Here is a 27,353-nt window from a genome sequence, read left to right as displayed (position 1 = left end):
AGTAGCGCAGAAGTCGGGGACGGTAGCCTTCTCGGGTCTGTAGAGCTCTGCATCTTGCTGGTGGGTGGGAGCCCTGACCGAGCCAGTCTGCAGCTGACTGAATAGAAAGGTGGGATTTTAGCCTTTTATGACTCTAATATTTAAGACCCCTCTGTTCCCAATAGAACCAATGGCAAAACTCTTCTGTACTTCACTGGGTGCAATTAGGGGAATGCCGTGTACTTCTAAAAACCCCACCCTGCTTCAGTAAGTTAAAAAAGCATAAGGGTTTAGTAGTGTGCTTGTGCTTTCTTTGAATTTAATATACTTGTACTCTTATTTCAAAGCTTTCGATTTTGCCATCAGCAGTTCCAGCCAATTTAACTCTTTGTGCTGGCCAGCCAGTAGGCTGTCTGCCTTTCCTGATGGTATTTGATTTTGGACAAAATTTAACATGTAGGACAGAGAAAATGATGCGCAGCTTGTGCATTGGTTTGGTTTTGAACAAAGTGCTTGGAGGACAGTCCATTTATGAATTTTTCTAAAGGAAATAAGATCCTGGAGGGGGGAAGTTGTTTCTTAATATGATCCCAGTATTAGCTATCAAAACTTCTTGGTTTGCAGTTCAGCTGTCTGCTCCTAAATTTTGGTAGAAAAGAGTGCTGTTTGTTGTTTCAAATAGATGGTATTTCATTGCGTGCTTTGCCTAGTCTGAGACCTTTGTGCCTCCTTTTCCATTTCATTCTGTAAATCACTCCAGCTTTACAGGAATCACTATGGAGCCTGCAATGGACTGAACTTTTCTAGAATCTCTGGTGGCTTGTGACATATAATCACTGCTGTGCTAATACATCGTGTCACTTAAGTATTTATCTTGTATGGCTCATGTTTTAAACTTCTCCTCTGAAACCGGAAAAAAAAAGAAGATGTGGCATTATCAAAGAGATTTACAAGGTTAAAAAAAATGCATTTATGGGAGGACAGACTTATTTTGAACTAAAAATTGAATTAAAACATTAAAAGGACATCATCCAGATGAAGAACTTGTCCATAAATTAAAAAATAACTTACAAATGAACTTAATAAAAAGATTAATCAGTCAGTGATGGAGCACTCTTCGTATAGCGTCTTTTTTAATAATTGTGGCGTCCTCAGTTTTAACCTACAGATAGAAATCTCAATTGTGTTTTGATCATGGTAAGATACAAGTGTGTTGAGAAAGCTAATATGTTATATGTGTGGTCTTCTTTTCACGTTCTGTGTCTCAAGGCTGCTGCTTTTGTGTGTCCAGCAATACAGACAAATTGTTTCATGCCTTTTGGTTGGGAGGAACATATGTCCTGTCCTCTCTCTCCCTTGGCTTGGCTAATTTTCCTGCAATTGGGATTTTTGCCGTGATGTAGTTTGCCTGCATGTGTTTGTCTGGCACAGCAGCAATGCTGTGGCTATGGCCGTCGTCAGCATCATTAGATCCGCACCACTCTTCCTGCCCCACAAAAGAAAAGCATGGGAAAAGGGTAGAAGGGGGGTTGGTTCTTGGGTCTTAAGCAAGGGACATGAATTTACAGCACATTGGCATCAAGAGGAACTTGTTTGGTTTCTTCCCTTTTTCCACCCTTGCAGCTTTTTAGAAATTCAAGGCATTCTTAACCCCCCTGCACTTTTCCTAATGCTCCCAAGCATACACACAAATGCATTCATATCCATCTCGCTTTTGCAGAACCAAGGACTTTAGTTTCGAGTGATTCAGGATCTGCTTAATTACTGTGCCAAAGTTCTCATACCTGAGTGATCAGTCAGCAGTGCTGCATCTGACCTTCCCACGTCATCAGCTGAATCTATTTATAGATCCAAGAAAGAGTTTCTTTGCACATTCAGGAGGCAAATGCCTTTCATTGAAATTCAGTTCCTGATCTGTTCTTTGCTTACTGGGGTTTTTCTTTTTCCTTTGCAGTCTATTCTTGCCTGAGTAATATTTTGAGAACTTTACAAAATTGTTCATCCTCTGCTGTTTTAGTGAAAATGAAGAAGTATCTCAGGGCTCAGTCAGGTTTGTTATGCCTCAGGTCTTTGCTTGCCCTGCCACAGACTGCAATTCACTGGTCTTTGCTGTGTGCAAGATGTATTTATACTGTTATGTCCAGCAGTATCACCTGTGGATAATTTTAGTCCTCCTGTTACTCTGTGGTGGATTCCTTCCGAGTTGCTCTTAGTTTTGCTCTCTGTTTAAGCCAGGAAAAAGTCCATGTCACTCCCCTTTCCATCTGCTATGTGAGTATGAAGTACCATTCTGTACTCTGCCTCTTACAGGATACAGTTCATAAGAAGTATTTCTAGGAAGGACAATATGTAGGAAGGAACTGCCAGTCAAAGTTCATGCTGAAGTCGCACTGCCAGAATTGTATGGCAAATTCTTCGTGGAAGAATGGAAGCAAGAAGGCTTGAGCTGGGGTAGTTCTGTGATCTTAGTTTCTGCAAGTAAGGCATATGAAACACTAGTCTGGGAGTTTTTAAGGTTTCTTACCCGCTCAATAGCTTGAGCTGTAGAATTTCACTTTTCCTTTCAGTGCGAAAAACAAATGCTTTGTAAGCAAAGCAAACACACCCAGCTGTATGGAATGCAACCAGCAGCTTCTGTGTGTGGTATGCTTTTGTTTTGGGTAGCATGTATCATTGTCTAAAATACTCCACGCTTTTCAGAAACACTTAAGAGAAAGCTGGATGTTGCTGGCAAGCACCTAGTCCTTATTTCCTTAAAGTCGAGGCTCATTCTGACTTGCTCAGACTTTCCCAGGTTGGTGCAAGCTGTTAAGATTCATAGTCCTTTCCCCAGCAGTCTTGTTTTGCCATACCTCAATTTTATAATGGCATCTTTAAGAACAATGGGGGATGGTAATTACCTGCTAAATGTGGTTTGGGATTTCTGACTGTATGTGAGGTACCTCTGAGGGGATGTAGTTGCACACCTGAGGTTTGCATCTTCTATGAAGAGGTGTGCCTTGGGACTCATAACAAATTCAGTCACCATTCCTCTGGTTGAGGGATGTAGTATGGGAGATACCTGTACATCACAGAAGAGCTGAAAATGTTTGGCAGTGGCTTTAAAGGCACCTTTTGTGGCTACTACTGAACCCCTCAGTGGGTGCTTCTATAAAGGATACAAGCCATCCATACTGTTGGTTTTGTTTTATACACCTGATGTGCAGACTGAGCTCTTTAATGTAAATGAAAAGGAGAAAACCAAACAACAATGCAACCTTCCACAGCTGCTAGTAGAAAACGGGTGGGTTTTTTCTGTTACTGAACATAATGGTTTGGACAAGCACTTTGCAGCCTGGAAGCTACGTCTGATTCCTTTAGTTTTGCCAAACTGGAGTTCAGCTCTTGCAGGAAATGGTGAGGTTTTGAGCACGTTGTCTTTGGTTCTGGCTTTTTATTTACACTACTGTTACTGGGAAGGTTGAGACTTCTTTCTTGTCAGAGGCTACTCAGAGTCAGAATTTGGACCTTAATGCCCAAGATCTCATGTTCTCCGTAATCATACTAAATGCAGAAAAAATGTTTTATTCCTCTTTCCACAATGCAGAGAGTTATCAACTTCTTCTCTCTGTCTCAGGAGAACATCACTGACAGAGCCAGGAAATTATTTCATTGCTCTTTCCTTCAAGTTAGATCTTTAACAAAAAACAACAAAAAAACCCCACTCTTTTCCTTCTTATGAAAAAAAAAAAAAAAAGAAAAAGAGGAGAGGGAAATGTTTTCCATGTTAATGATAGCCAAATGATTCCAAAGCCCAGTTAAAAAGTTCCACTTTTAACTCTCGGGATGTTTTTCACTAGAATCATATTTCCTGTCTCTTTTTCTAACTCCTGCTTGTCAGATGTATTGCTGTGGTTTATCAATATTTTTAGGTCTCAAGATACCTCTGCTCTATATGCCAAGGCTTTGTGGACCAGATTCTGCTTGTGACCAAATTTCAGTTCCACTCAAGTTATTCTGAAGGCAGGGTTTGGTGTTATTTAGCTCCTCAGCTAATTAGAACTAAACATGCTGCTTTGTGTCTCCACCTCCATATAAAATACAGCAGAAGAGTCAAGGTCAAGGCAATAAAGGAGTCCTGCTGGAAAAGCACATGTGTTGTATGAATCATCCTGTTGGCTATGCTATATTTATCTCTGTCACACTTTGATATCATCCCTTTTCATCACACAGAGAACGTGTCCTGTGTCTTGTTCACTTACAAGTGAAATCCTCAGTGTCTGAATGCGGAGCATGCAGGACATCTCTTAGCTAGTACAACTTGATGTCTCAACAACTGAAGCAGAACTGAACCATCTCTGTCAAGCAGCTTCCAGAAATGGTTAGAACACATGACCCAATATGTACATTTCAGGGCCAGACTTTTGGGAATTTTATTTTATTGTTTTGAATCAGTGTATCTATTAATGACCTGATGACTTTTTTCTTTCCTCTTGATGAGGCGCTAGGAGGCTCTGTGTGTCTCAGATTTAATTTTGTCTGAAGGAACATTTTGATGCAGATACATTTTGGCATCTTGCAAAGCGGGATTAGGACAAGTCATGTAGGCCAGGAGGCTCTCTTCACCATCCCTCTCTGTCTTTGCAACAGTTTTTGGCTTTCTCTTACTGTTTACTTACTGAATCCCTCAGTCTTGCACTGGTTTGAATGCCTCCATGGTCCGGACATGCTGCCAGCAGCAGCAAGCCTGTGGCTGTCTGCGTGGTGCTTCAGGTCCCCAGGAATCTGGCTAGTAACTTAATAGCTTCTCATCTCCACTGAGGTCACTCTGAAAAGTGCTTTATTGTGAATTGCAGGACACACAGATGGCAGCACGCTATTTATCTCCAGGCTGTCGCATCACTAGTTGTTCTCAAAATGGGGTGCCTTCACAGACTGGTGTTCGCTGAGGTCTGTGGCTTTAAAGAGCCTTTTCCCAAACAGGATTTGATACAATGAAAAGAAAAGCAATGGCATCTGCACTTACAGTGATGGCTCAGAGGCATTAATGCTTTTCTCAGGCACACACACGTGCTCTGTCACACATGAGCACAACAGCCTGTGGATATTATCTTCTCAATTTGATCTCCCTTGCCTCCCAGTTTTGGGAAGGATGGGAAGCAGTGTGGGATACCTTTTTGCATTTGATCTGTCTGCTCCCTGAATGTGGCTGCCCCATTAGCACTTACAGCCCAGTAACTGCTGTAGTAGAGTTAAAACGAGCATGTATTTGTGGTTAAATCAGGCACAAACTTAGCTCACAGTCAAGGCTATAAAACCCAGGTTCCTTAAACTGATGAGAACTGCTGCTCCCAGAAGGCAGAGGAGGGGGGAGGAGAGGGAAGGAGGGTATAATTCAACTCTCAAGTAATTAGAGAGATTTTTATCTTTTGGCCTTTTCACATACTGTGTCACGGAAAGAGCTCTTGGGTAGTCATAGCCCCCTCACTGCCCACCCACTACTCTGGAACAGCCTGCAGCACTGGCACTTCCTTGGCAAGACATTTTTATTCCACAGGCACTGAGATGCAGACCGATGACCAATTGCTTTGTTACTCCTTAAGTATTAAGAAAATCTGAAGCTGGAAAACACAGGGCTGGATTTTTCACATTGTCGCAGAATTTGGAGAGAGGGTTTAACAGATCTCTGGCACTGCTCGCATCTTTGTTATCATTGGTGAGCTTGGACAACATTGTTAAGCACCTAGACACAGGCATATTTTTCCAAATTTCTGTGGAGCCACTCAGAGAGTAGGTGGAGACAGATGCACTGAAGTGTCAGGCTTTAGCCTGGGTCACACCTGTCACAGTGTAATTGGAAAAACCCAGCACCGACTTACCAGGGTGGAGCTGGGAAATTGGAGCTTTTGATTGCAGTTACCTGGCTGTCGTGTCACATAAGGAGACTGTCCTCACACATAACATCTTCAGGGCTTCACTTCAGTCTCTTCCTCTGCACTGACTGGGGCCGGGTCGGCCCGTGACAGCCTGAACACGCTTCGCCATCAGCGTGCTGCTCTTGGGTAGCTACTGTCAGGATTTGCCCAAAGTTGTCAACGAACATTACGCCGTGTCCCCAGAAGCTTTCAGGATTCTCGTACGCTCCTTCTAACTCTTAACGTTGACCTCTTACCATCATTTAGTGAAGAAACAGCAAGATATAAAAGAAGCACCTGGCAACTGGGATAGGCAGGCAGTGATGAGAGCCTGCGTTGGCCCTTGCCTGAAAAATCTGCACGGGCTGGAAGACATTACAATCTTTACTGCTGCGTGCAAGCAACCCGGGGTGTGACACTGGGTTTTCTTCCTAGTGCAGTACTATCTCTGGAGCACAGAAAGTCTCTTACGTTGCACCTTCTGGTAATTATTCCATATCTCTCTTGTGTGTCTCCTCAGGAAAGGATGCCACAGACGCCTCCCTTTGCAGCTGTGTTTGACAGCAGTGGCTACAACAGGAACCTGTATCAGTCAAAAGAGGACAACTGTGGAGGGCTCTATTACCATGAGAACAACCTCCTGTCTGGGTCTCTGGAAGCTCTGATCCAGCACTTGGTACCCAATGTAGATTACTATCCTGATGTAAGTCTATACACTCGGCAAATTATATGGCTAGGCCTTATGCATCTCGTAAAGGGGAACTTTCGTATGTGCAGCAAAAGCAGAATGTGTCACATGCAATTGCTAAGGAAGGGGTACAAGTGACTAATTAGCAATGATAGGATAAACATGCTTCATGTGAGTGCAGCATGCAGTAACTCACTTAACCTAGGAAGTCTAATTCTTTATTACTCCTGTTGTGACGTGCGCAACCCTGGTGACTCATTTATAAAGTAAGTACCTAGTGTGGCTTACTGTTTGATGGATTGTATGTACCATTGATCCTTAAAAATCTGTCAGGCAAGCTGAGGAGAAAGGCATGACCACCAGCGTGACAGGATGAATATATTTTTTAATGCATAGTTCCCATTGTCCATGTGAGGTCCAGATGTGTCTTGCAATTAGCAATGGAAGTGTTGAGCTACTACTATACTGTTGGGAATCAGCAGAGGCTGGATGTAAGAACAGGACATTTGTCATCTGAGAATTTTTGGACTGTCTAAACACATTCGTGCATTGAGACATTTTATATAGTTCTTAGAAAAGAAGAATGATATCAAAAGGTCAGGGGGGCATTTGGGGATGACCGAGGGATGATGAAACTGCATCTCTGCTTGCTGAAAGGCTCCTGCTGAAGACATAACTCCACTTATATTCAGTTTCTGTTATTGTCGTAGATCTAGTCACATTTCCAAGAGAGGATGTTTTTTAACTTGGGTCAGATTTAACAGCAGCACAGGACTGTGTTTAAGCTAGTGCTTATCCATTAATGCTTAATGTAAAATTTTAAACATGTAGCAATTTAGACAGCGATTGGTCAAACATGATGATTTATTCCAAGCCCCCGAAACCAGAACATTGTAGAATCTTTCTTGTGGGTGCCATAGATACTTTACTGGCAATGTGGGCAGTGGGGTGGATATTTTGAGTATCTATCTCACAATGAGTTCAAATCATGATATATGGAAAATTAAAGCAAAATAAGGAGTCTCTTCTTGTAACCTCAGAATGAGTTACTAATTTTTATTCTGTAAAATTAAGCTATGTAGTTCCCTCCACTTTCACCCAGGAGACGAGCAATACTGTAAGAAATGAACAGTATTTGGGGATACTTAAAGGAAGTACAGGTCATACTGTGCAGTTTACTGAGGTCAGACAGGCAAACCCAGTGTAGTAAAGGTGGTGTATGTGACAAAATTGAGTCGGCTCAACAATCTGGTCAACTGGCATCTTTTTTTTGTTCTTTTTCTGAAGACTATTTACTTTCACTAGCAATGTGGAAGCAGACAAGACTTCTCTCTTGTATTCTAAGTAGCTTGGACTTGCAGCATGAATTTTATTCCATTGCTGGGCTAGAAAGAGTTATGTAATCTGCTAATGGCTCACGCAAAGGTTTACTGTAGAGCAAGAGAAGATGAGCTGAAATTTTATTCTGAGTAATTTCAGGTACTGAGCTTATAATAAGGCTATGTGCAATAGGAGAGCTAAACCAGCCCTGCCCTGCTTTGTCTTGGTTAAATCTTGCATAACTTGGCTTAAGCACAAATTTATAACACTGATTCTGGAGCAATGACAAGTGTTAAATCAAATGCTTACTGCTGTAGTCATAGCTCTTGGTATAGCCACATGCAGTTTTCTTGTGTGGATAGTAAAGTATTAGGAACTGATTTGTCAGGAGCGGATTTTGAGAAAATATAAAACTGGTGGTAATTTTTCCCTTTCTCTGTCTTCCCCTTGTTTGCAGAGGACATACATCTTCACCTTCCTTCTCAGTTCACGCCTGTTCATGCATCCGTATGAGCTCATGGCCAAAGTCTGCCATCTGTGCATCGAGCAGCAGAGACTAAGTGAGCCTGGCTTGGACAAGGTAAGATTCCTCACTGTCAGGGATTCCTGTTAATTCCAGTCAAATGTCTCTGCCCTGCCCACAGCAAAATGTTCCTACTCGAGAGAGTCCTCAGTAGGATTAAACAGATGGAAAACCTGATACAGGCAACTAGAATTTGACCCTTTATTCACTGACATTCATGGGAAATTGCCCGACTGCTCAGCCTGTCCTCCATGAAGACTGTTGCTGCTGCTGCACTGTTTGTTTTACCAATACATGGGCCTGAAACAAAAGAGCTTGCTGTTAATAACATATCCTGCACCAGCCCTGCAGTGGTTGCTTTTGTTTCAGGGTTCTGAACATCTTGATGTATAATGCCAAAACGTTGGAAAGATGTAACGATGAATTAAGCACTTCAATGGGAATTACACTGACCTGTCTCACATGCTTAAGCTATGCTCCTGCTACAGTCTTTGCAGAGTGGCTTAGATTGCCGGCCCCTTTGCTTGGGAATGCACGGGGTTTTGTGTGTCATGTCTAGAGTTGAAAGGGGGCAGGATGTGGACATTTGGATAGAACCTCCATCCTGGCAGAAAATGACACAAATTAAATTAGGATAGTTGAATAATTCCACTGCTTTCTCATTATAAGGTACAGTGCATGCACAAGTCTTGGCAGAACTGGAGCTTGTCACTTTCATTGTTGATAGTTAGCCATAAGTTATGGAAACACTAATAAATGTCTTGCACTGAGACACTCCTGATAATGAGGGGAATCATTCTAAGATTTCCAGCTACCTGGGGCCTAACTTCCAGGTCAGTTAAGCCAGTAAGAGTCTCTTCATTGGCTTCAATGGGTAGTGGCTCTGGCCTCATAATGCAATGCTGAATTAAATTAAGCTTAAAAATTTAACTGAGCTTCGTACCCTTATGCTCCACAGTATCCTACAGAAGGGAATTCTATTTCCTTTGGGTTAGATATGCGCTGTATTGCTGTTACATGTAACATTCTTCCTTACCATTTTCAAACAGAACCGGATACGAAAAATTGCACCCAAAATCCTACAGTTGTTGACTGAATGGACGGAGACGTTTCCTTATGATTTCCGAGATGAAAGAATGATGAGGAACTTAAAGGAGTTGGCGCAAAGAATAGCCAGTGGTGATGAGGTAAGTTGTCTGTGCACAAAGTTATTGGATAGAAAGGCATTCCTTTAATGCTTTGATATTGCAGGTTTGTTAACAACATGGTATGGCTCTAGGTGGCTAAGCTAACTTATTATAAAGGTGCTGGTAGGCAAAAAGTTCTGTCTGGTACCTAGGCCTAGGAAGAAACCACACAGCATAAGCAGATCCTTTTCAAAGCACAGGCAAGGTTCAGTCCATCCCTAAAAATCCATAATATAATTGCATATTGTGCAGACAGACACAACTTGGTGGGTGTTAGTATTTTTGATTTTAGTGATTCTGCTTGAAAGAAGCTAGAGAAGACACTGGGAAGCCTTGCATATCTGAGAAATCCCTGCCAATGTTGATAATTTCTTCGATTTGTGCGAGTAAGGTGTGTTGGAATTGGGCCTCTGACCTGTAGGTCAATGGAAGAGTTATAGCAGGTGTGGGTAAAAGTTTCTAAAGGAAAAGTGGACCAGGAAGAACTGTCTTGAGCTTAAAGCATTGGAAATGGACTCAGAGGAATTCTGTCATATTCATTCATCTGTTCTGGATGGAGTGCACAAGGAAATCATTTGACCTTTTTCTAAGTCCCAGTTCTCAGATGGAATTGAAGTTTCATGGAGGTATTACGAAATGTTTTGATGCTTAACTGATGCTTGTCTTCTAAGTACCGAAATAAACCCAGCCAGAAGCCAAGCCTTGTATTCACTTAGGGGAAAGGCAGTTAACAAGGTTTCAGTACTCAAATCATGTGTAACTGGCATCATGCTAAGATCACAAAAGCCACTGGACTGGCATTTAGAAGAACTATAAACGCAAAGCGCGGTCGCTAAATGGCATTGCGTTTCTAGTGTTCCTCAGGGGCTGGTGTTCCTTATGTAAGCTTTTGAATAATGATATGGCCGAGGCAGCAAATGGCATGTTAACAGTCATGTAGGTAAGCTCTACTGGGAGGAATTTCAAGTGCTGCCAAAGGCCTGGAAAGATCTTGAGAGTCTGTAAACAAGGATGGAAGAGAACAAACCTAAACTGAATTTGGAAGCTGAAATACATTTTGATGTTGTGAAAGTGGGGAGGGCCAAAAGATGGGACAAGAGGGTGAGATGCAGTATGGAATACAGATGAAAAAGATACCAAATTTGATGGGCAAGCTTAGAGTCGCAGCAAGATAGCTACAGAGGGCTTTGGACTGTAGAGAGGCAATAGGTTTGTCTTCACTGCGGGGGGGTGCCTGGAGGCACCTTTCCCTGTACAGTGCTTCTGCACTGTTGCCTTGTTTCTGGGTACTCTTAATAGGAAGATAGGGAACTGAAGTTCAGTTCAAGGAAAAGTAAAAAGATTGAGGACTCATACCTACTTGAAACATATCTACTGGCACAAAAGGAGAGAGCATGCTGTTTAGCCTGGGGGAAGTTGAGCTGGTGGATACAAGAGTGAAATAGCGACAGGGAAGGGTTGTCTACAGTGAAGTTTCTGGAAATTCAATGGAAATAGTTTCTGAAATAGTCTATTGAGAGGAAAGGCATATGTATAAACTGCTAGAAAATGAGTGCTAGGGAGCAATCTTTGGCAGTGAGCTATAGATCTTTTCTAGTTCTAGCTTTGAGCTTTTTTTTACTCTGAGGCTTCCTTTAGAAAGACAAAGGGAAAGCAAGCACTGTAGTAAATTGATCTGAATTATTGTGAACTGCTTGGAACAGTAAATGGCAAATTCCTTGACCTTGCTTTTCTACAGATTGCTTGGATTTGTGTGAGTCATTACCTTGAAGGATATAAATGAAGCAGTGTTTCCCATTCCTGTTCACTACAGCTCTTCTACTTGTAGCTTCTTATTCCACTTCCTGAATTATTGTGCTCCAGTACTGTTAAGATCTATCAGTATGAGTTCAAGTAAAACCATTCACCATGCTAACATTTTGCTCCATCTTTGGAAAAACCTTCGTGGGTTTATTTTGTTTCCTCTTCTCCCTCAATTTAATTCCATGCCTTCCATTTTTTCCATCTCTGTGTCCTGAGAGGTCATCATGCTCGTGAGATATTTCTAGATTGTTCTAGTCCATTTTACCACTTAAGTGACCTTTGTTTCAAGGTATATCTTCTGAAACCTTCCACATCAGCCATTGCCTCCCATTTCCCGATTAGTTCCCTATAAACATTTATCAGTGGCTTTTTCTGTGAAACACTTGATGAGTGTACGCAGTCAGACCAAAGCCACGTCCTATATCCTGATGTCTTTTCATGTGTGGCACTCACCCCTCTTTTTTTTTTTTTCCCACCATGATATCATACAGTGAGATTGACTGTGGAAACTCATTTAACATACAATATTCCATATCTAGCAGGTAGTAATGGTATTTCCAGTCACTATCCATGCAGGACAGACACAAAGGGGTGAACTTGAGGTGAAGTGTCCCATCACTTGCTCCCATGCTGTCCAATCCTCAGAGGTTTTTCCATAGAAATAAATATTAGCATTGTCAGTGTGAATATAGAATCAAAAATGAGACTGTGGGACAAAGTGGAAAGGGTAAACTTAATTTAGAGGAAGACCATATGTTTAGGCTGACTGGTAGCTATACTACAATCAAATTAATAGCTAATTGATAAAAGACTTATTCTGTGAGTTCATTGGTGTGTTGTTAAATATATATATCTATCTCTATATGTGATATGAAAAAAATGCATGAGATTAAGTAATGATCCAGCAGCAAATACCTGGCGTGGGTGCAAAGTGCAGTACGTACTTATCCTCGCACAGAATGCCTCGAGGTGACTGCCTCTTTGCTCAAGGGGAGACTGAGGCTCAAAAGAGCAGAGGGATTTTGGTTTTTTTGGGCTCAGGTACCTCTAGGAGGTGTGAGAGGAAACTGGCATTTCCTTCTGCCTTTTGTGCTGGGAGGGTTTTACCTCATCACTGGACAGAGGGATGTTTGTTATGTTGAACTGCTGTTAGATCAGATGTGGGCTAATAACCCTGATTTCTTGTTCTGGTTTGGAAGGTATCTGTGCCAGCTTGCTTTTCTCTGGGGTTTTCCAGCTACAGAAGCAGACTGACCAGAATTAGGTCTTTCAGCTTTGTATCTTCACCCATTTTCTCCCTGATTTTTGTTGTCAGTTCTGGGTTGACATGAACCAGAAATTCAGGCAGGGTTTATTTTTTTGCTTTGAAGCGTAAGCCACTGATTATTATGTGATTTCCATAAGTAGCCAGAATTCATCCTGTGTACTTTTGATGTTTTTTCATTCTCAGTTGATTACCAGCTGGGCAAGAAAATGCTTCCTAAAGCTCTCTTACATGAAATTTCAGTGAATTTGGAAGAGAATGGGTCAGTGATGCAAGTCTGTGTGTCTGTGTGTCACCTAACACCTGTTTATGGAAGTGCAGCACTTGAAGTAATACTTCTGCATCTTCCCGAGGAAAATGTAGATCCTTTTCTTTAAAAGCTTAGGATCTCCCTGTTCTTTGCCCACCTACCTAGGTGAAAAATTATGCTGTGTGTATTTGTCTAGAAAATCAAAATACATCTAAGCAGAAAGCAGTTCTTTACCAAGTTACAAGACAAATTCAGCCTTGGTTGAACACAACTGACTTCAAGAATTAATCTGACCTGAGGTAGTGCTTGTTTTATTTGAGTATATTTGGAAATCCATGCAAATGGCAGCTTTGGAGGGAATGACAAATTCATTAGAATACAGGAAACATTCCTGCCTTGGACTGATCACAGTATACTGTGCTGCCTATAGGGTTTGGGTGCTCCTTTTTTCAGATACTTAGGTTTTGCTTTAATGGCTTTAGGATGGTATCTGGAATTTGGAAAAGCAACCACCTTGGGGTCAGTTACATAGATCTATCTACTTAAGAGTCAAATCCTGCTCCTACTTAAATTTGTCACTCCTGTTAACTTAAACTGCCACATGGAAAGGCCTTGTAAGGTAAGGTTGTAAGGTTTCAGTGTCTTCTCCTTTTTCTCAGATTTACTGCAAGTTTTAACTCTCATTGCAGTGAAACTGGTCTTGATTTACTCCATAGAGAAGCAGGCCCTTTTTTCATCATTGAATGACCATATATTGTTTTTTCTGTGGTCTTAAGCAGGAGAAGATAAGAGTATTTTCATTTCTTGTATTTTGTCCGGTGATTGGTGGTACTTTTCATGGAGTAGATTGTGCATGTGTTTCCTGCTGTACCTTGAGCTAACCGGGTCACTAGTGAATCTGTGAGACAATCAGTGTTTAAATCTGGATTCTTTCTGGTCTGATGAAATGCCAGTATTAGAAACTCGCATAGTAGACCGTATCTTAAGTTGACAACAAATACAGGCACCAGCGTCTGTCTGTTTCGGTGTCATGCAGACTTTAATACTATCTTCTCACATTTTGAAAATGTCTCCCGATTGTTTCATGTCATGACAGATGTATTGGAAGAACATACAGCAGCTCCTCCAGAACCTGATTCGGAAGCTCGCCACTGTTAGCCAGTATGAGGAGGTACTTGCAAAAATTAATGCCACGTCCACAGACTGCCCCACGGTTCTAAAGACCAAGCCCCAGTCCATCCAGAGGGACATAATCACAGTCTGCAATGATCCCTATGTGTTAGCTCAGCAGCTGACACACATAGAGCTTGTGAGTTGTTATACTTTGAGTATGATTTCATCCTTCCCCTCTTTTTGAAATGCAGGTTAACATAGGATATGACTTGGCTGCTTGTGTGCTTTATTTAGGAGAGGCTCAATTATATTGGACCAGAAGAATTTGTCCAGGCGTTTGTGCAGAAGGATCCTTTCGATAATGACAAGGTAATTGGACCAGATCTGGAGCGGCTCTCAAATGTGGCATTTAACATCCTGGAGCTCAGGTGTCCCACGAGCTGGAAGTGAGGTCCAGCAATATCAGCAGAAACAAGCTTTGTGGTGAAAATGCTTTAGTATTCCTCTTAAAAATTTTGCTGATGCTTTTTCTTCCTGGAGGACAACACCTGGAGCTCCAGAACTCAGCCAACAAATTGACTTAAATTAACACATTTGCTGTTTTTTCTGATTTAAGCTAAGGGAGAACTTAATCCTGTGAATGTTCTTTCCAGGCTACCTATGCAGTCTACAGTTGGAAAAAACTGAGTTTAATTTCAACTTTTGCATTACTCATTTTCAACATCTGTTCTTCCTTTTTAGTAAACTGAACTCCTTGCAGCAAACTGGCAAGTAGGGCAGTTTGCAGGTAGAGCACACATCACAGAAAGGGAGCAGTGAGCTCTAGATCCATGTGGGATGAGGGGCAAAGACTGGTTTTTAGCTAACCGTGCCAGAGTTGTCATCTCCTTGAGTGCTGCTTTCAAGATGACTTATGCTCTGTAAATAAACTGTGCTAAAGTTAGGCAGTTAAAACTTGAATTACTGTCCTCCCTAAAACTGATAAACAGAAAGAATGACTCAAGTTTACAATTTGATGTTCAGTCAGACAGTGTCTGAAAATGATTTTGTAGGTAGAGATCACTAAAACTGCTGTCTACCCCTTTTTAGGCAGCCCTGAGATGTGGTGTGGGAGTCGTTCCAAGACACTGCAGAACAAATAGCACTGGTTAGGAAAGGGAGAACCCAGTCAAAATGGTGGAGCTGGTCTCCCAAAGTTAGGGTGCCGTATGTTAATTTGTCATCAACAATTCTGCCTTTGGAGTGGGCTGGCCTCTGTGTTCCTTCTGCACTTGCAGAGGGCATAGCAATGGGACAGGAGTGAGGACTGAAACAGTGCTCATATTCAAGGAAGCTTTAAGCAGCTACTTAGCTTTGATTGTTTGCATAAGTCTATCCTAAGTTCTTAAAGCATCCTGGTAGGACTTACAGCAGGTGATGGAATCCGCATGCCTGCTTGAGTGCTTTACTGAGCCAGCAGCTCAGGAAGAAGTTATACATGTTCAAATACTATCACTGCTGCTTTCCCTCTACACTTTTTGTCATTTTGGGTAATTGAGTTATTCCTGGTTACTTGACAGTGTTTGGGGATGGCAGGGCAGAAAGCCAAAAGGTGTGTCTCAGGGAAAAGATTTAAGATGACACTAAAGGTTGTTATTTTTCTTCTGTCTGCAGAGCTGCTACAGAGATCAAAAGAAGACCCGGAATCTGGAAGCCTACGTGGAATGGTTTAACAGGCTCAGTTACTTGGTGGCAACAGAAATCTGCATGGTGAGCAAGGACTTTTTCCTGCCAAGAGGTTGTTTGGGTTTTTTTCAGACTAGTTGTCTAAAACTGTGAAGCCTTTTCAGGTTTGGTGCCCCTTCAGAGTGCCCTTTGCTTCTTCATTCTCTCAGCTCTGTACTTTTTCACATGTATGAAGTCAGCGCAGGGCTGAAGTGCCGTGTTTTCAGCATCGTACTCGTGCCTCAGCCTTGTTAAGGTGACACAGTGGTGATGTTATGCTGGGTTAGCCCGTCTTGGCACAGGAATGCGTCCGGCCTGCCCTTCTCTCCTGTGAATGCCCCTTGGGAATGGAGGCATCTTTTCTCTCTTCTGTGCTGACCACCTTCTCTCCTCTGTTGTTCTTCCTACCCTTCTTCTTGGCAGAGCCTCTTTACCTGTTATCCTTGCTCTCTACCTGCCCGGTATCTGGGTTGTCTTTGCTGTCCTGAGGGTTTTTGAACACAATAGCGCGGCTTCCTCTATATGTAAACCATAGTGTGAAGTTGTGGTACGTGTAGAAAAGACTTTTAACGGGGGTGTTGTTTCTTTTGGGGATGGGTCGGAGTGCTCTGTTTCCTGCTGAGCGTAACACTCCAATGGCATCTCTTGCAGCCTGTGAAGAAGAAGCACAGAGCAAGAGTGATAGAATATTTCATTGACGTGGCACGGGAATGTTTTAACATTGGCAACTTTAACTCCTTAATGGCTATTATTTGTGAGTATATGTCGTGAGACATTTTGTCCCTGTTTGAATCCAGAAAAAGGAAGCGTGGTCCTTCATAAAAAAAGTCTGCTGCTTAGCAGCTCAGCAGTGTCAAGTTGGGAGGGGAAGTGGTGGAGAATTGCTCGATGTTGTTGTAGTCTTATGTGTGTAAGAAATTATTTGCTGCCATAGTGTAAATTACAGAAAAACAAAGTTTTCATTGCAACTGTTGAGAGATCTAAATCCTCACTTTTTGAAACCAACTTAAGTGCTAAATTGGAATAGAAACTCTTCCATCATTTCAGTCACACCATAAATATCCTAGTGGTTTAAAAATTCCACACCTTTTTTATATCTCATAGGAAAATATTGGGAATGTTTCTTTAATGTGAAATGTGAAAACTTCATAGATATGTGTAGTTTTCAATGAAATATGTAAGAGATGGTGTTGAGAAAACTCATTTGCACTTTTCTACTGTATAGTCATATTTTATCAAAACCACATTAAATAATGTCAGAGCATTTTTTTTAGAGACTTCATTGTGTAAGAGATGTTGATTTTGTTTCCAAAGTTGTTTTTAATGTTGGAATTTCAAGAAAATGATGAGTCTGATTTCTGAGTAGCTCCATTGCAAATATTTGTTATTGTTAATAGCTCCTTTGCTTTAGAAATACTTATTAGCCTTGGCTACTTTAAAGACTTTTTTTCCAAATACTCCAACAATTTGTGTCTCTCATATCAAGCTGGCATGAACATGAGTCCTGTGTCTCGGTTAAAGAAAACTTGGGCAAAAGTGAAGACAGCCAAATTTTATATTCTTGAGGTAAGTTTGGCCAATATTTGGTCATGTGGCTGTTAACAGCATTTTACTTTTACCCACTCTAAAATGCGAGTTTGGCTTCATTGTGACATGTTTAATTTAGTGTGCTTGTGCCTTAATGGAAATTATAGAAGATGTAATAAGAATTGTTCAGCTGACTTGTGCTCTTTTGATTTGGAAGAAGGAAATTGAAGTAATTTTTATTTGAATTTCCAACCCCACCCCCCCCCCCCCCTAAGAATTGTTTTAAAAAAAATAAAAATGTGGGTAACCTCTTGAAAGGGAAATGTATTTGAGAGGGATGGTGTGGATTGACCTAATGCAGTTTTGCCTTTGAAAATCAAGTTCAGCTGTAAGGCAGCTGCCTTGCGCTTTCAGAGAAATTTGTCTTGAACAGATTGATTGCCAATTACCCTGAGGTAGTGGAGACCTTTGTCAAAGATCATGTAGGTGCTGGAGACCTTTGTCAAAGATCATGCAGGTGCAGCAGTGTGTGAGTTTGTGATTTGCCCAACAGATTATTTACCAACAAGTTAATTATCCTGCTGTAAATGGTAATTGGAGGATTCAGGTTATTTACTAGTAAGATAAAGAAAAGTAAAGTTTTGTACGTGACACAAGCATGAAATATTTATTAACATCATCAGGAGATTTGACGTGTGTTATGACAATAGATTAAAACTGGATGGCTGTAGCCACCTCACACTTCCTTCCCCCGCCCTTGGGTGGGAAATAGCCTTTGTTGTGTCAAGGGTGGCTGCACAGCTCAGGAAGTTGCTCTTAAGATTACAGCCCTATTTCATTCGACCTTATTATGCAGGCTGGACTTTGCTGGTTAAGGATGTGCTTTGTGAGCCATGCGGTCATCCTAGTCATTGAAGTGCAACAGTCACTCTTGGAGCAATGAGGTGGGGGCACTAACAGCTTTAGGTGTCTGATCTTACTTTGCCGTTCCAGCCGAAACAGGTCTGAGAAACCCGCATACTAGCAAGAGCAGAATGTTAGTGCCAAGACCTGTTGTTGTCTTCGTTTCATGATTTTGGCTTTTGAATTGAAGCTGAGCTAGCTTCTTTGTGGAGGGAGAAAGAAGGTCCACGAAGCCTGCCTTTGCTCTCGTGCCCCTGACTTGTATTGGATCCCTTGTTGTGTTGAGTGAACATTTTTTAAAACAAGGTTCTCTTCTGATCGAATGAACAGATAAAGAGATATGCAGTCCTCTGAAAGGCCATATTTGTGGTGCTGTTCAGCAGACCTCTTGCTTTCTAAAACAGTTGCTCAAGTGAAAAAGAATTTTGTGTGGTGATGACACTGGCTCATTATTTACGTTTTTTTCATGCCTTGTAGCATCAGATGGACCCTTCTAGCAATTTTTATAATTACCGAACTGCTCTGCGTGGAGCCGCTCAAAGGTCCTTGACAGCTCATAGCAACAGAGAGAAGGTATGTTTACAAATGACTTGGCAGTGGGCAAAAATGAAATGTGCTTGTTAAGTTGCACAGTAAGCTTTTGTCTTGGTATTCTGATTCTCAGCAACTCTACCCCTGCTGGGCTTTTAAAAAGAATAAAAAGCCTCAAAGCTGAATCCCTCTTTACTGGGAATGTCTAAATATTACCTGTAAGCTACCAAGAAAGTAAATGGAATATTTGAGGAACCAGGTGGCGCAATGAAAATGGCCATCTTAGGGCTGCCAGTTCAGTTTGGTGCTGGCTGAAAGCTGCAAACGTAATTGATTGTTTTGATTATATAAATAAAATAAGTACATTGCCTAAGCTCATTTCTTTTTTGACAGAGAACTTTATCTCACAAACCAGTAATACAGATGAAAAGGCTAAGGACTGAAAGGACGTTGCTAGCAATTTGTTCTTATAGCTGCTACTTGTGCTAAATTTTAAGTGGTTTATGGTTTAGGCTGGAAAAAGCTTTAAAATTTTACTCAGAAAAGGTACTCTAAAATGCAAATCTAGACAGAGCTTCTGTCTAGATTCTGTGGAGTCCCCTTCCTGGGTACAGTCTTTAGATGAGCTTTAAATATACCCTGGAGTTTTTTAGTAGAAATGGTGAGATGAATCAGGTATTTGTGTAAGGCAGTGGGTTGAAATCCACCTTCCAGATTCAAGAGTGGCTATGAACTATGCATTAACAGAGGTGGCATCTTTCTTTACTCTTTAAAATAAAATAACTTTTGAGAAATAAACTGGATTTCGTCACACTTTAATGCAGAATCTCAATTGTGTTTCTTGTGGAAAGGAACCAAATAGCTTCCTAGTTGCTCCCGGCTTAGAAGCAGCTGCTCATCAACTGCTTATAATATTATTAGGACTTCATGCTGTGTTTAATAAACGTGATCTTGGTGCTCATATAAACTATGGGGCAGGATGAAGCAAATCCATGTGCAGTCTGCTGGTCTATATTGTTGTTATACATGTGTAGATAAAAACAGGGATTTTTTTCCTGAGTCCTAAGGGTCTGTTCACATATCATTCAAAGTACCAGAAGTTTAAATGTAAGATGCTTCTTTTCAGAGAAAAGTGAGTTTTAAGACTTCAGAGAAAGAACTTACAGATATTGAAATGGTGCAGTGAAGTCTTCCATGGAAATAGTGATAAGTGATATTTGTCTTATCCCCAGTTGCAACAAGGATGTGCAGCTGTGAAAATTTTTGTAAGATGCAAATTAAAATACAATCATTTTAAGAATGATCCTGCATTCTCCAAAGAAAAATACTTTGATTTGTTTAGTTGGCAGGCAATGCTTCATTTTGAGCCAGTCAGTGATGAGGTTCATTTTCTTGCATGAGCTCAGGGAATTGTAGTTCAAAAGCCATTTGCGCTGCTAGCCCCAGATTTTCCATGCTGTGTTTTAATGTGCATCTCCCCTCATTTACCAAGCAAGTCCCTGTCAAAAGAGAGAGCTGCACTGAGTTACCCTTCAGGAATTATGTGTAAGTAGGCACCTCTGAGCTCTTATGTTCTGGAATCTACAAGGAAGAATGAGAAAGTGAAAATAAGAGGGACGTGACTTAGAAATTAAATTAGTTAGGCATATTGTTGTTCTAAACATGCTTTATAGCCACAGTTGACAAGCAGTGGAGTGCCAACAGGTACTTTAATTATGGGAGCTACATGCCAAGAAGAGCCCAAGGTATTATTGGAAGCAGTTTGGCACAAAGGTGGAAATAAAACTATGGGGATTAGCTTACCATCCAAGGGAAGACTTCTTTATAGAGAAACATCATGTATTTTAAAATGTAGTGCATGCACCGTTTCTGTGTCATGAAAGAGAGAGAGGTATTATACAGATCTTAGTCCTTTGGTATTTTGCTTACCTTTTGTACACCTGACTTCCTTTTATTTTTCTCTGTAGAGCATTTATGTTTTGATTCAGGACCAGACTGAGAATAATGTTGTTCTTTCTTTAGATTGTAATACCTTTCTTCAGCCTCTTGATCAAAGATATTTACTTCCTCAATGAGGGTTGTGCCAATCGTCTTCCAAATGGTCATGTCAATTTTGAAGTAAGTAGAGCACTGAGTGGGGTATTGATACAGGGTCAGCCCCTGTAACATAAAACTGAAGCAGATCATGATTCAGCTTCCAGTGGATTCTGGGAGAGCAAAATTAGACTGGAATTTGAGTGTATCTCTTAATTCGCACAGGAGCTGGGAGGTAGTCAGAAAAAAAGCAGTTTTATTGAAGATGGGATGTTCATAGAAACCCTTTCAATATTCACAATTTTTTAGTGGGGAAAAAAGTCAGAACTTTTTCCCAGTGCTCAAATTCATCTAAACATTTCAACTCACAGGTTTATTATACTTAACAACAAAATCATTCAAATTAGTAGTTTAGACCTTCTTTTTGAATTCCACATGTGAAAGCCAAGTTCATCCTTTGTCAAGATATATATGCAGTATTTTTGTACCTGTAAGTCACAGATTGTCTCTGAAGAAACATATGATAGAGCAGCAGTGAAGGAGTTTTGAGACCCTTGTCTTTCAGTAGTTCTTCTGCCTCCGATTTCACGCTTGTTATCTGCAAGTGTGGATTAGCCAATGATTTGTTTTCTGGTGCTTTCAAGAAGCCTGGGTCATTTGCATGAAATTACAGTGCATTTCACTTGTAGTCATTGGCTTTAATTAGCCTGGTTCTAAAGCTAGACTATGTGATTACCTGGAATGTCCATTTACTTAAGGATTCCATGTGCACTTGAGGCATGTTAAACCTTAACTGAAAGAGTTTGTCAATGAATGACATCAACACACTACCTAGGGAATGGCATAAATTTCCAGCAAGAAAATTGAGCATTTCAGATTAACTAACTAAAATGGATTATCTGGATTTTGAAATGTCAGTATTAAGCATCTACAGACTTTTGATGTGAAAATTACTAAATATTTCACTGTGAAACAGACAAGCATGAGCGTCATCGAAGTGAAAAGTTGGGCATAAGGAAAGTTATCAGCTCCTTGAAAAGAAACTAGGTGCAGATCATGATCTGCTATTTATATTCATATATTACAACAATTTTACCATGGTGGAGGAGTGGGAAGGCATCCCAGTTTGAAACAGAAATGCAAAAGTTAGAAGCTGAGTTGAGTCGGATCATGTTCAATTCTAGCTTAAAAGCCTGGGAGAATCCAAGCCTTGGACTTGAAACGAAGCTCCTTCTCTCTTTCGAAAAAATGGTTCAGGTTAAATTGTACTGGTTAATATGTAGCACCTCTTCTGTTTTGTCTTCTATTCTGACAGAAATTTTGGGAATTGGCAAAACAAGTCAGTGAATTTATGATGTGGAAGCAAGTGGAGTGTCCTTTTGAAAGGGATCGGAAGATTCTGCAGTACTTGCTCACTGTCCCAGTCTTCAGTGATGATGGTAAGGAGCTCTGGACTTCCTGCAGGTGTGGTGTCGCTGGCTACTGCTTAGTCTCTTCCCATGTTAAGTTGTTGCTTCCTCGCAGGAAAGAAAGACTTTGTCCTGAGACTTCTCTGTCTGGCAAGTAAAAAACGCTTCTCCCTTACAAATGAGAGAAAATAAGATATTTCATTTTATGTGCACATGGTCTGTGAGAATTGACATTATCCTTTTCTCTGAAATGGAATTAAAAACTAATTGGATATGCGGTCCCTGTAAATATCATCTGAAGTGTATTTATATGGACTTTCAGGATGCTTTACACTAAGGGGTGCTGCCTGAGAAAGGAAACAGGTTCTTCGCTGATTGCTTACAAAGCACCATGTCCCTGGGCTTAGTTCTTTCTTTTGAGTGTTTTCTTCCACTCTTGTGCTTTTGCTAGTTGTTACCCCCCACATCCCCCACCCCACCCCCACCCCCCGCCCCAGGGTAGTCTTTGTTCTCATGCACTGTTTGTTAGTATTGTCTGGATGTAATTATAAGCAACGCTATGCTTCCTAATGGGATTCTAGAACCCTAATCTGAGGGATGGATAATACAAACCTGCTTCATTTAACTTCAGTCTGCTTTCCAGGGAGAGCAAATTTTAAAATGCCAGTAGGCCTAACATTCTATTTGTTTCTGATTGCAGCACTTTACTTGGCTTCCTATGAAAGTGAAGGTCCCGAGAATCACATTGAAAAGGACAGATGGAAGACGCTAAGGTTTGTGTCAGAGGTTACCCACATCAATAAATAAAGAGAATGGGATACAGAGCAAGCATCAAACAGCTATAATCAAATGGCATGCTACACATTTCAACAGATGGGGCACAGCATCATTGTGAATCCCCCCTCCAATCTGGGACTCTTAGAAAAAAGAAAACAACCAGTCTTTATCTTAACCCCCCTCAAGCCTTCTGTCCCTTAGGGGATGGGAATTAGAATAAGTAATTTTGTGTCTTAATTTCTTGTGTTATTCAGTGTAGGAAAAATATTTTTTTAAACTTCAGAGAAATCTCTACTTCCTCACAAGTACCATACAGAGCACTCTGGTTTCCAAGCAGATGTTTTTGCAGCTATTGCATCCCTTTATGCACCTAGCCTTTCAGACAGGAATGAGGCTTGCACGAAGATCACTCTGGGGCAAAGACATTCATGAAACAGGTAACAATTTAGAGTCCAGGCTGGGAAAAACAAATTTTAGCAATATCCTATTTTTGGCTTTTCTTCTACTGCTGGTTGAACATAGCCTCACCAACTCTTTCATTTTACTAATTGTGGAAGGATACATGAACCATTATGGCAGTGTTTTAGCTTGTGCTTTGCCAATCAACGTTTTTGGTTTGTTTTTTTAAGTTGGATTCATGGCAGCAGACAAAGCTAATCAGGTGCATAGATGGAGACACAGAATTAAGCAGGTGTATGAATAGCCTGTGTTTTCACCCCTACACCATCCACTCTAGTCTTAAAACTACTGATATCCCAAGGAACTGACCATTAGTTATGTGTTCTTGTCACTGTTGCAGGCAGCTGGTACATTAACACCTAAAGGTACCCATGGATATAACATCCCAGCTCTTGTGATCCACTCTGCAGCACTGCAGAGAGACAGCTGTATACCACAACCCTAAGGACTCTCCTCAGGCCGTGTTAGTTTTTCCTGGGATATCACAAGGGGATATAACAATTCCATCTGATAAATCCCAGTTATTTTGGGGAGAGGACAGAAAGGGAGAGTTACTCACACCAGTGCACATACACTCCACATTGCACAGGGTGGCAAAATGGACAGACAAAGAGTCTGAACTTGAAAATCTGTGATAACGTGAACGCCAGTGTCACAGGATCCTTATCTGAGGCACTCTGAAGCTGTCTGAGAAGATTTACATCATGCTAATGATTGTCTTTACTTATTTACGTTTCCCTCTTCCTCTCAGGTCAGCGCTTCTGGGCAGAGTCTAGTGCACAAGATGGCTGCTGTTTCTGCTACTTTATGTGGATTACCAAGGGGCATGGCTTGGTTTATTTTTCTTAAAACCAAGTGGTATTCAAAGTGATGTCCATGCAGTCAGTTGTGATATTGTCTCAGCAAAGATGAAAAAAGTTAACTCAAGAACAAACAGGCAGCTTCTCACATCTGACAGCTGAGATAAAAACACAGCCCATTCGGCTGTTATTCAGGCGTAAGTATTGACTGAGGACAGTGCTGACATAATCCTTTGAAGAGCTCAGATGCTGCCTATGAATCATTTCACACCTGGATGGAATATTTTTCCCCTTCCTTTTGCTGCAGCTTGCTGCTACAAGGACTTTGCAGGGTTGCTAGTAGATTATGGAGGGGGGGAAAAAACCATCACCATTCCTTTCAGTGAAACCCAAGTCTGCATTGGAGAACTTCTATTCCTAAGAAGCTGAATATAGCCAGGAACTTTGTCTGATCGGGATTACTAAGAAGGAAAAGGACTGGACACAACAAATTGGCTGCTGGGGAAAGTTTCTCCCCACCACTGTAACAGTGGCTGTGGTTTTTTTCTTTTTCCATTATGTTTTTGAGTTGGCTGCTGGTAGGCAAACTCACTATTATTGTAAGTTATTTAAAAAATGTAAAATAATAAAAATCAAGGCTGTGGTAGCAAACACACCTGCTACAAAAATACAGTAGCTATGTAGCTTGGACTATTTTACAACTTCTAGGGAGGTTTTTTTCTTTCAGTTGTTTACAACTAACCACTACATGCTACAGACACTGTTATTTTTACTATAGAGTTTTGTTACTCTAATTTTCCATACTTGACCACCTTCTTATACTAGGTTGATCAAGCTGACTTTTCTAGAATAGTCTTTGAGAAACTGTTGTACAAACTGTGTTGAAATGCAAAAAATATGTTTTTATTAAGTCATTTTTATAATTGCTTTTTTTTAAAGGGTAACAATGGAGAACACAATCCACTTTGAAATAGCAAGATGCCCAAAAGAAAAAAAGATGAGGCTTCTTTTCAAGTACAGCTGTGAACAAAACAGTCTCCCTGTGTGTTTGCTTTATGGATTATGGTTATAAAGTAGTTCACTGTGTTACACATCTAATAAGTTTGTAGTAGCTCTGAGTACTTAGTCACTCTATTTATCCTAGGAAGAATCTGATGGGGGAAAAAAAGAAACTGTAGCTGTAGAATACCCTGGATACAAAATCACTAAGCAAAACCACATACCTGACAAAAAAAGGTATTTGCAATTATCCTGCCACTGTTATTTAAAAAAGAAAAGAAGTAAGAACAAATATATCTGTTTGTTGCACTGCATCTTTTCAGTTTTCAGGTAAGCTGGTTTTTATGTTCTGTCCGTGCCTTTTCAGGGAAGTATTTAATTTTTTAATTCTGTAAGAACATGCTGAACTAACCTTCATCAACGGGGATACTGTCCTTAACTACAGCCTGTTTGTTGGTCCAAGGTGCTAGAAGTCACCAAGTTACGTATTCCATGAGCACCAGCACCAGGGCCTTGAGCCCTGACAGTGGAGGAGGATTCCTCTCCTCTCCCATTCACTGAGTTAGGGTGGAGGAGAACGAAGAGGCTAACTTTGAAAGGAAGAGACTGCTTCTGCAGTTCATAAACTTACCTCCCAGCTTTCATCAGGTGAGGTCTTTCCCATCTTCCCTTCTACATCCTTCCACCATTGTTGAGGCTTATAGGCAGGACTTAGTTTATGCAAAAAGCTGGGGAGAATTGTGCATTCCTCTTCCACATCTTCTGGAAGTAAGATGATATGATAATAAGGTACATAAATGAGCTTCCATGATGCAATGTTTGCTATTCTTGTTAACCTGCTTTTTTACATTTTTAGTTCTAGGGAAAGCCAGAGGGTTGAACAAAGGGTTAGCTTACCTGTAAAAATAACTTCTCTCCTTCCCTCCTTCACTGGTTGACTACTAGCCTGGTTTAGAAATGGATGTTATTTATGCAGTTGGAATGAAGCCTTTGTAAATAAAAGGAAAAATAGCATTATGCAGCCTCGGTCCAGAGTGCGGGCTCCGTGTGTTGTCTTGTGGGCCAGCTTCTCGCCAAGAATAGGCAGCACATACCAGAGTGATTGCTACGGAGGAGGTGGCTGCTGCCTTGGCACGCTAGCTGGGCAGCAGGTGCAGGAGCCTGTGACTGCTGCTTGAAAGGGGAATGCAAACTCCCTAGCCCTGGGCAAGCCAGAGGCTGCTCCTGTAGGCATTAATGAACTCGATGCTTGATGTTAGAGCGATACAAGTCTCACTGTGCACTGTACCCTCTGCTCCATCACTCGGTGCAGCCACTGTGCTGAGCTTTAATTTTGAACACCCTGAGCCTACTGTCAGACTGTTAAACTGTTGGCTTGGAAACAGCCATTCACACCTATCTGTAGCAAATGAGAGAGAAAATGACCAACTCTTCTATGGCTAACCAGCTCCTGAAGGAAACATCACAAACTCCCTGAAATGAGGAGTGACAAGAACTCATTAACTCTACAAGTTGAGTGTTCAGCCAGGACTGAAAATCCCAGCTCAGTGCTGACAGATGCTCAGTGCTTAATGGGGACAGAAGCAACATCAAACTCTCCTGTATAAATGGCTCAAACATTACTTATTTCTTTGTGGTGCACTTTCTTCTTGTGGTGCAGAGACAAAAACTGGGTCTTATGGACCCATATGAACCAACTTGTCCAAAAGAATCTAGATGTCTGGCTAAGCCCACAAGAATACCTGTCCTTATCATCCAAATATTTCCCTTTTCTCCTACTTGGGTACAGCTTCATGGCCTCATCTTGAAAAGAACAGTCAGTCGCATGCAATAATGTGGAAAAGCCTATTTACAACTGTCATCTCTAAAAGAGCAAGCAAGAAGCTATGCCTCCATGTGTTTTTGGGGGGGTTGGATTTTTATTTTTTTTCTTCAGCCTTCCTGGACAGCCTGCTCTTGACAGCTGAAACTGGTACTTGATCTAGCACTAAAAAGAACTTTTTTGGATAACAGGCAAAATGTCACTCATTTTCCAAGACTTCTGGTCTTCTGGGGAATTCTCCCTGTCCCTGGGTGGCTTTCCTAGTACTAGTTGTGTGCAGCAGGACCCCTTGTGGGCTTCTTGCACTATGTCTGCTGGAAAAGAACAATCCTTTGGTAGTGCACCAGTGTCTGCTTTTTCTCTCAGC

The 27,353-nt window shown here is 41.2% G+C and overlaps 1 protein-coding gene across 1 annotated transcript; it reads left to right on the top strand.

Moving 5' to 3' along the window:
- On the top strand, window positions 1–26,584 carry RASGEF1B (RasGEF domain family member 1B). The gene is made up of 14 exons (XM_049815262.1): window positions 1–109; window positions 6,394–6,576; window positions 8,339–8,461; window positions 9,454–9,591; window positions 14,005–14,217; window positions 14,316–14,390; window positions 15,675–15,770; window positions 16,377–16,479; window positions 17,212–17,291; window positions 18,633–18,728; window positions 20,709–20,804; window positions 22,036–22,159; window positions 22,830–22,902; window positions 24,117–26,584. Exons 2-14 carry the CDS (start codon window positions 6,400–6,402, stop codon window positions 24,139–24,141), a joined length of 1,419 nt encoding a protein of 472 aa, XP_049671219.1. The 5' UTR covers window positions 1–109; window positions 6,394–6,399; the 3' UTR covers window positions 24,142–26,584.
- Window positions 26,585–27,353: the final 769 nt, after the last annotated feature.

The sequence above is a fragment of the Accipiter gentilis genome, chromosome 12 (genome assembly GCF_929443795.1).
Source record: "Accipiter gentilis chromosome 12, bAccGen1.1, whole genome shotgun sequence".
Taxonomy (NCBI): domain Eukaryota; kingdom Metazoa; phylum Chordata; class Aves; order Accipitriformes; family Accipitridae; genus Astur; species Astur gentilis.
The sequence above is the reverse complement of the archived record's forward strand: the minus strand, read 5'-3'. Positions and strand labels throughout refer to the sequence as shown.

Excerpts from the sequence above, each read along its gene's own strand:
- RASGEF1B (XM_049815262.1), top strand. The coding sequence starts at position 6,400 with ATGCCACAGACGCCTCCCTTTGCAGCTGTGTTTGACAGCAGTGGCTAC. Across the intron at positions 15,771-16,376 it reads TGGCAACAGAAATCTGCATG|CCTGTGAAGAAGAAGCACAG; the intron begins GTGAGCAAGGAC and ends CATCTCTTGCAG. Across the intron at positions 16,480-17,211 it reads CTCCTTAATGGCTATTATTT|CTGGCATGAACATGAGTCCT; the intron begins GTGAGTATATGT and ends TCTCATATCAAG.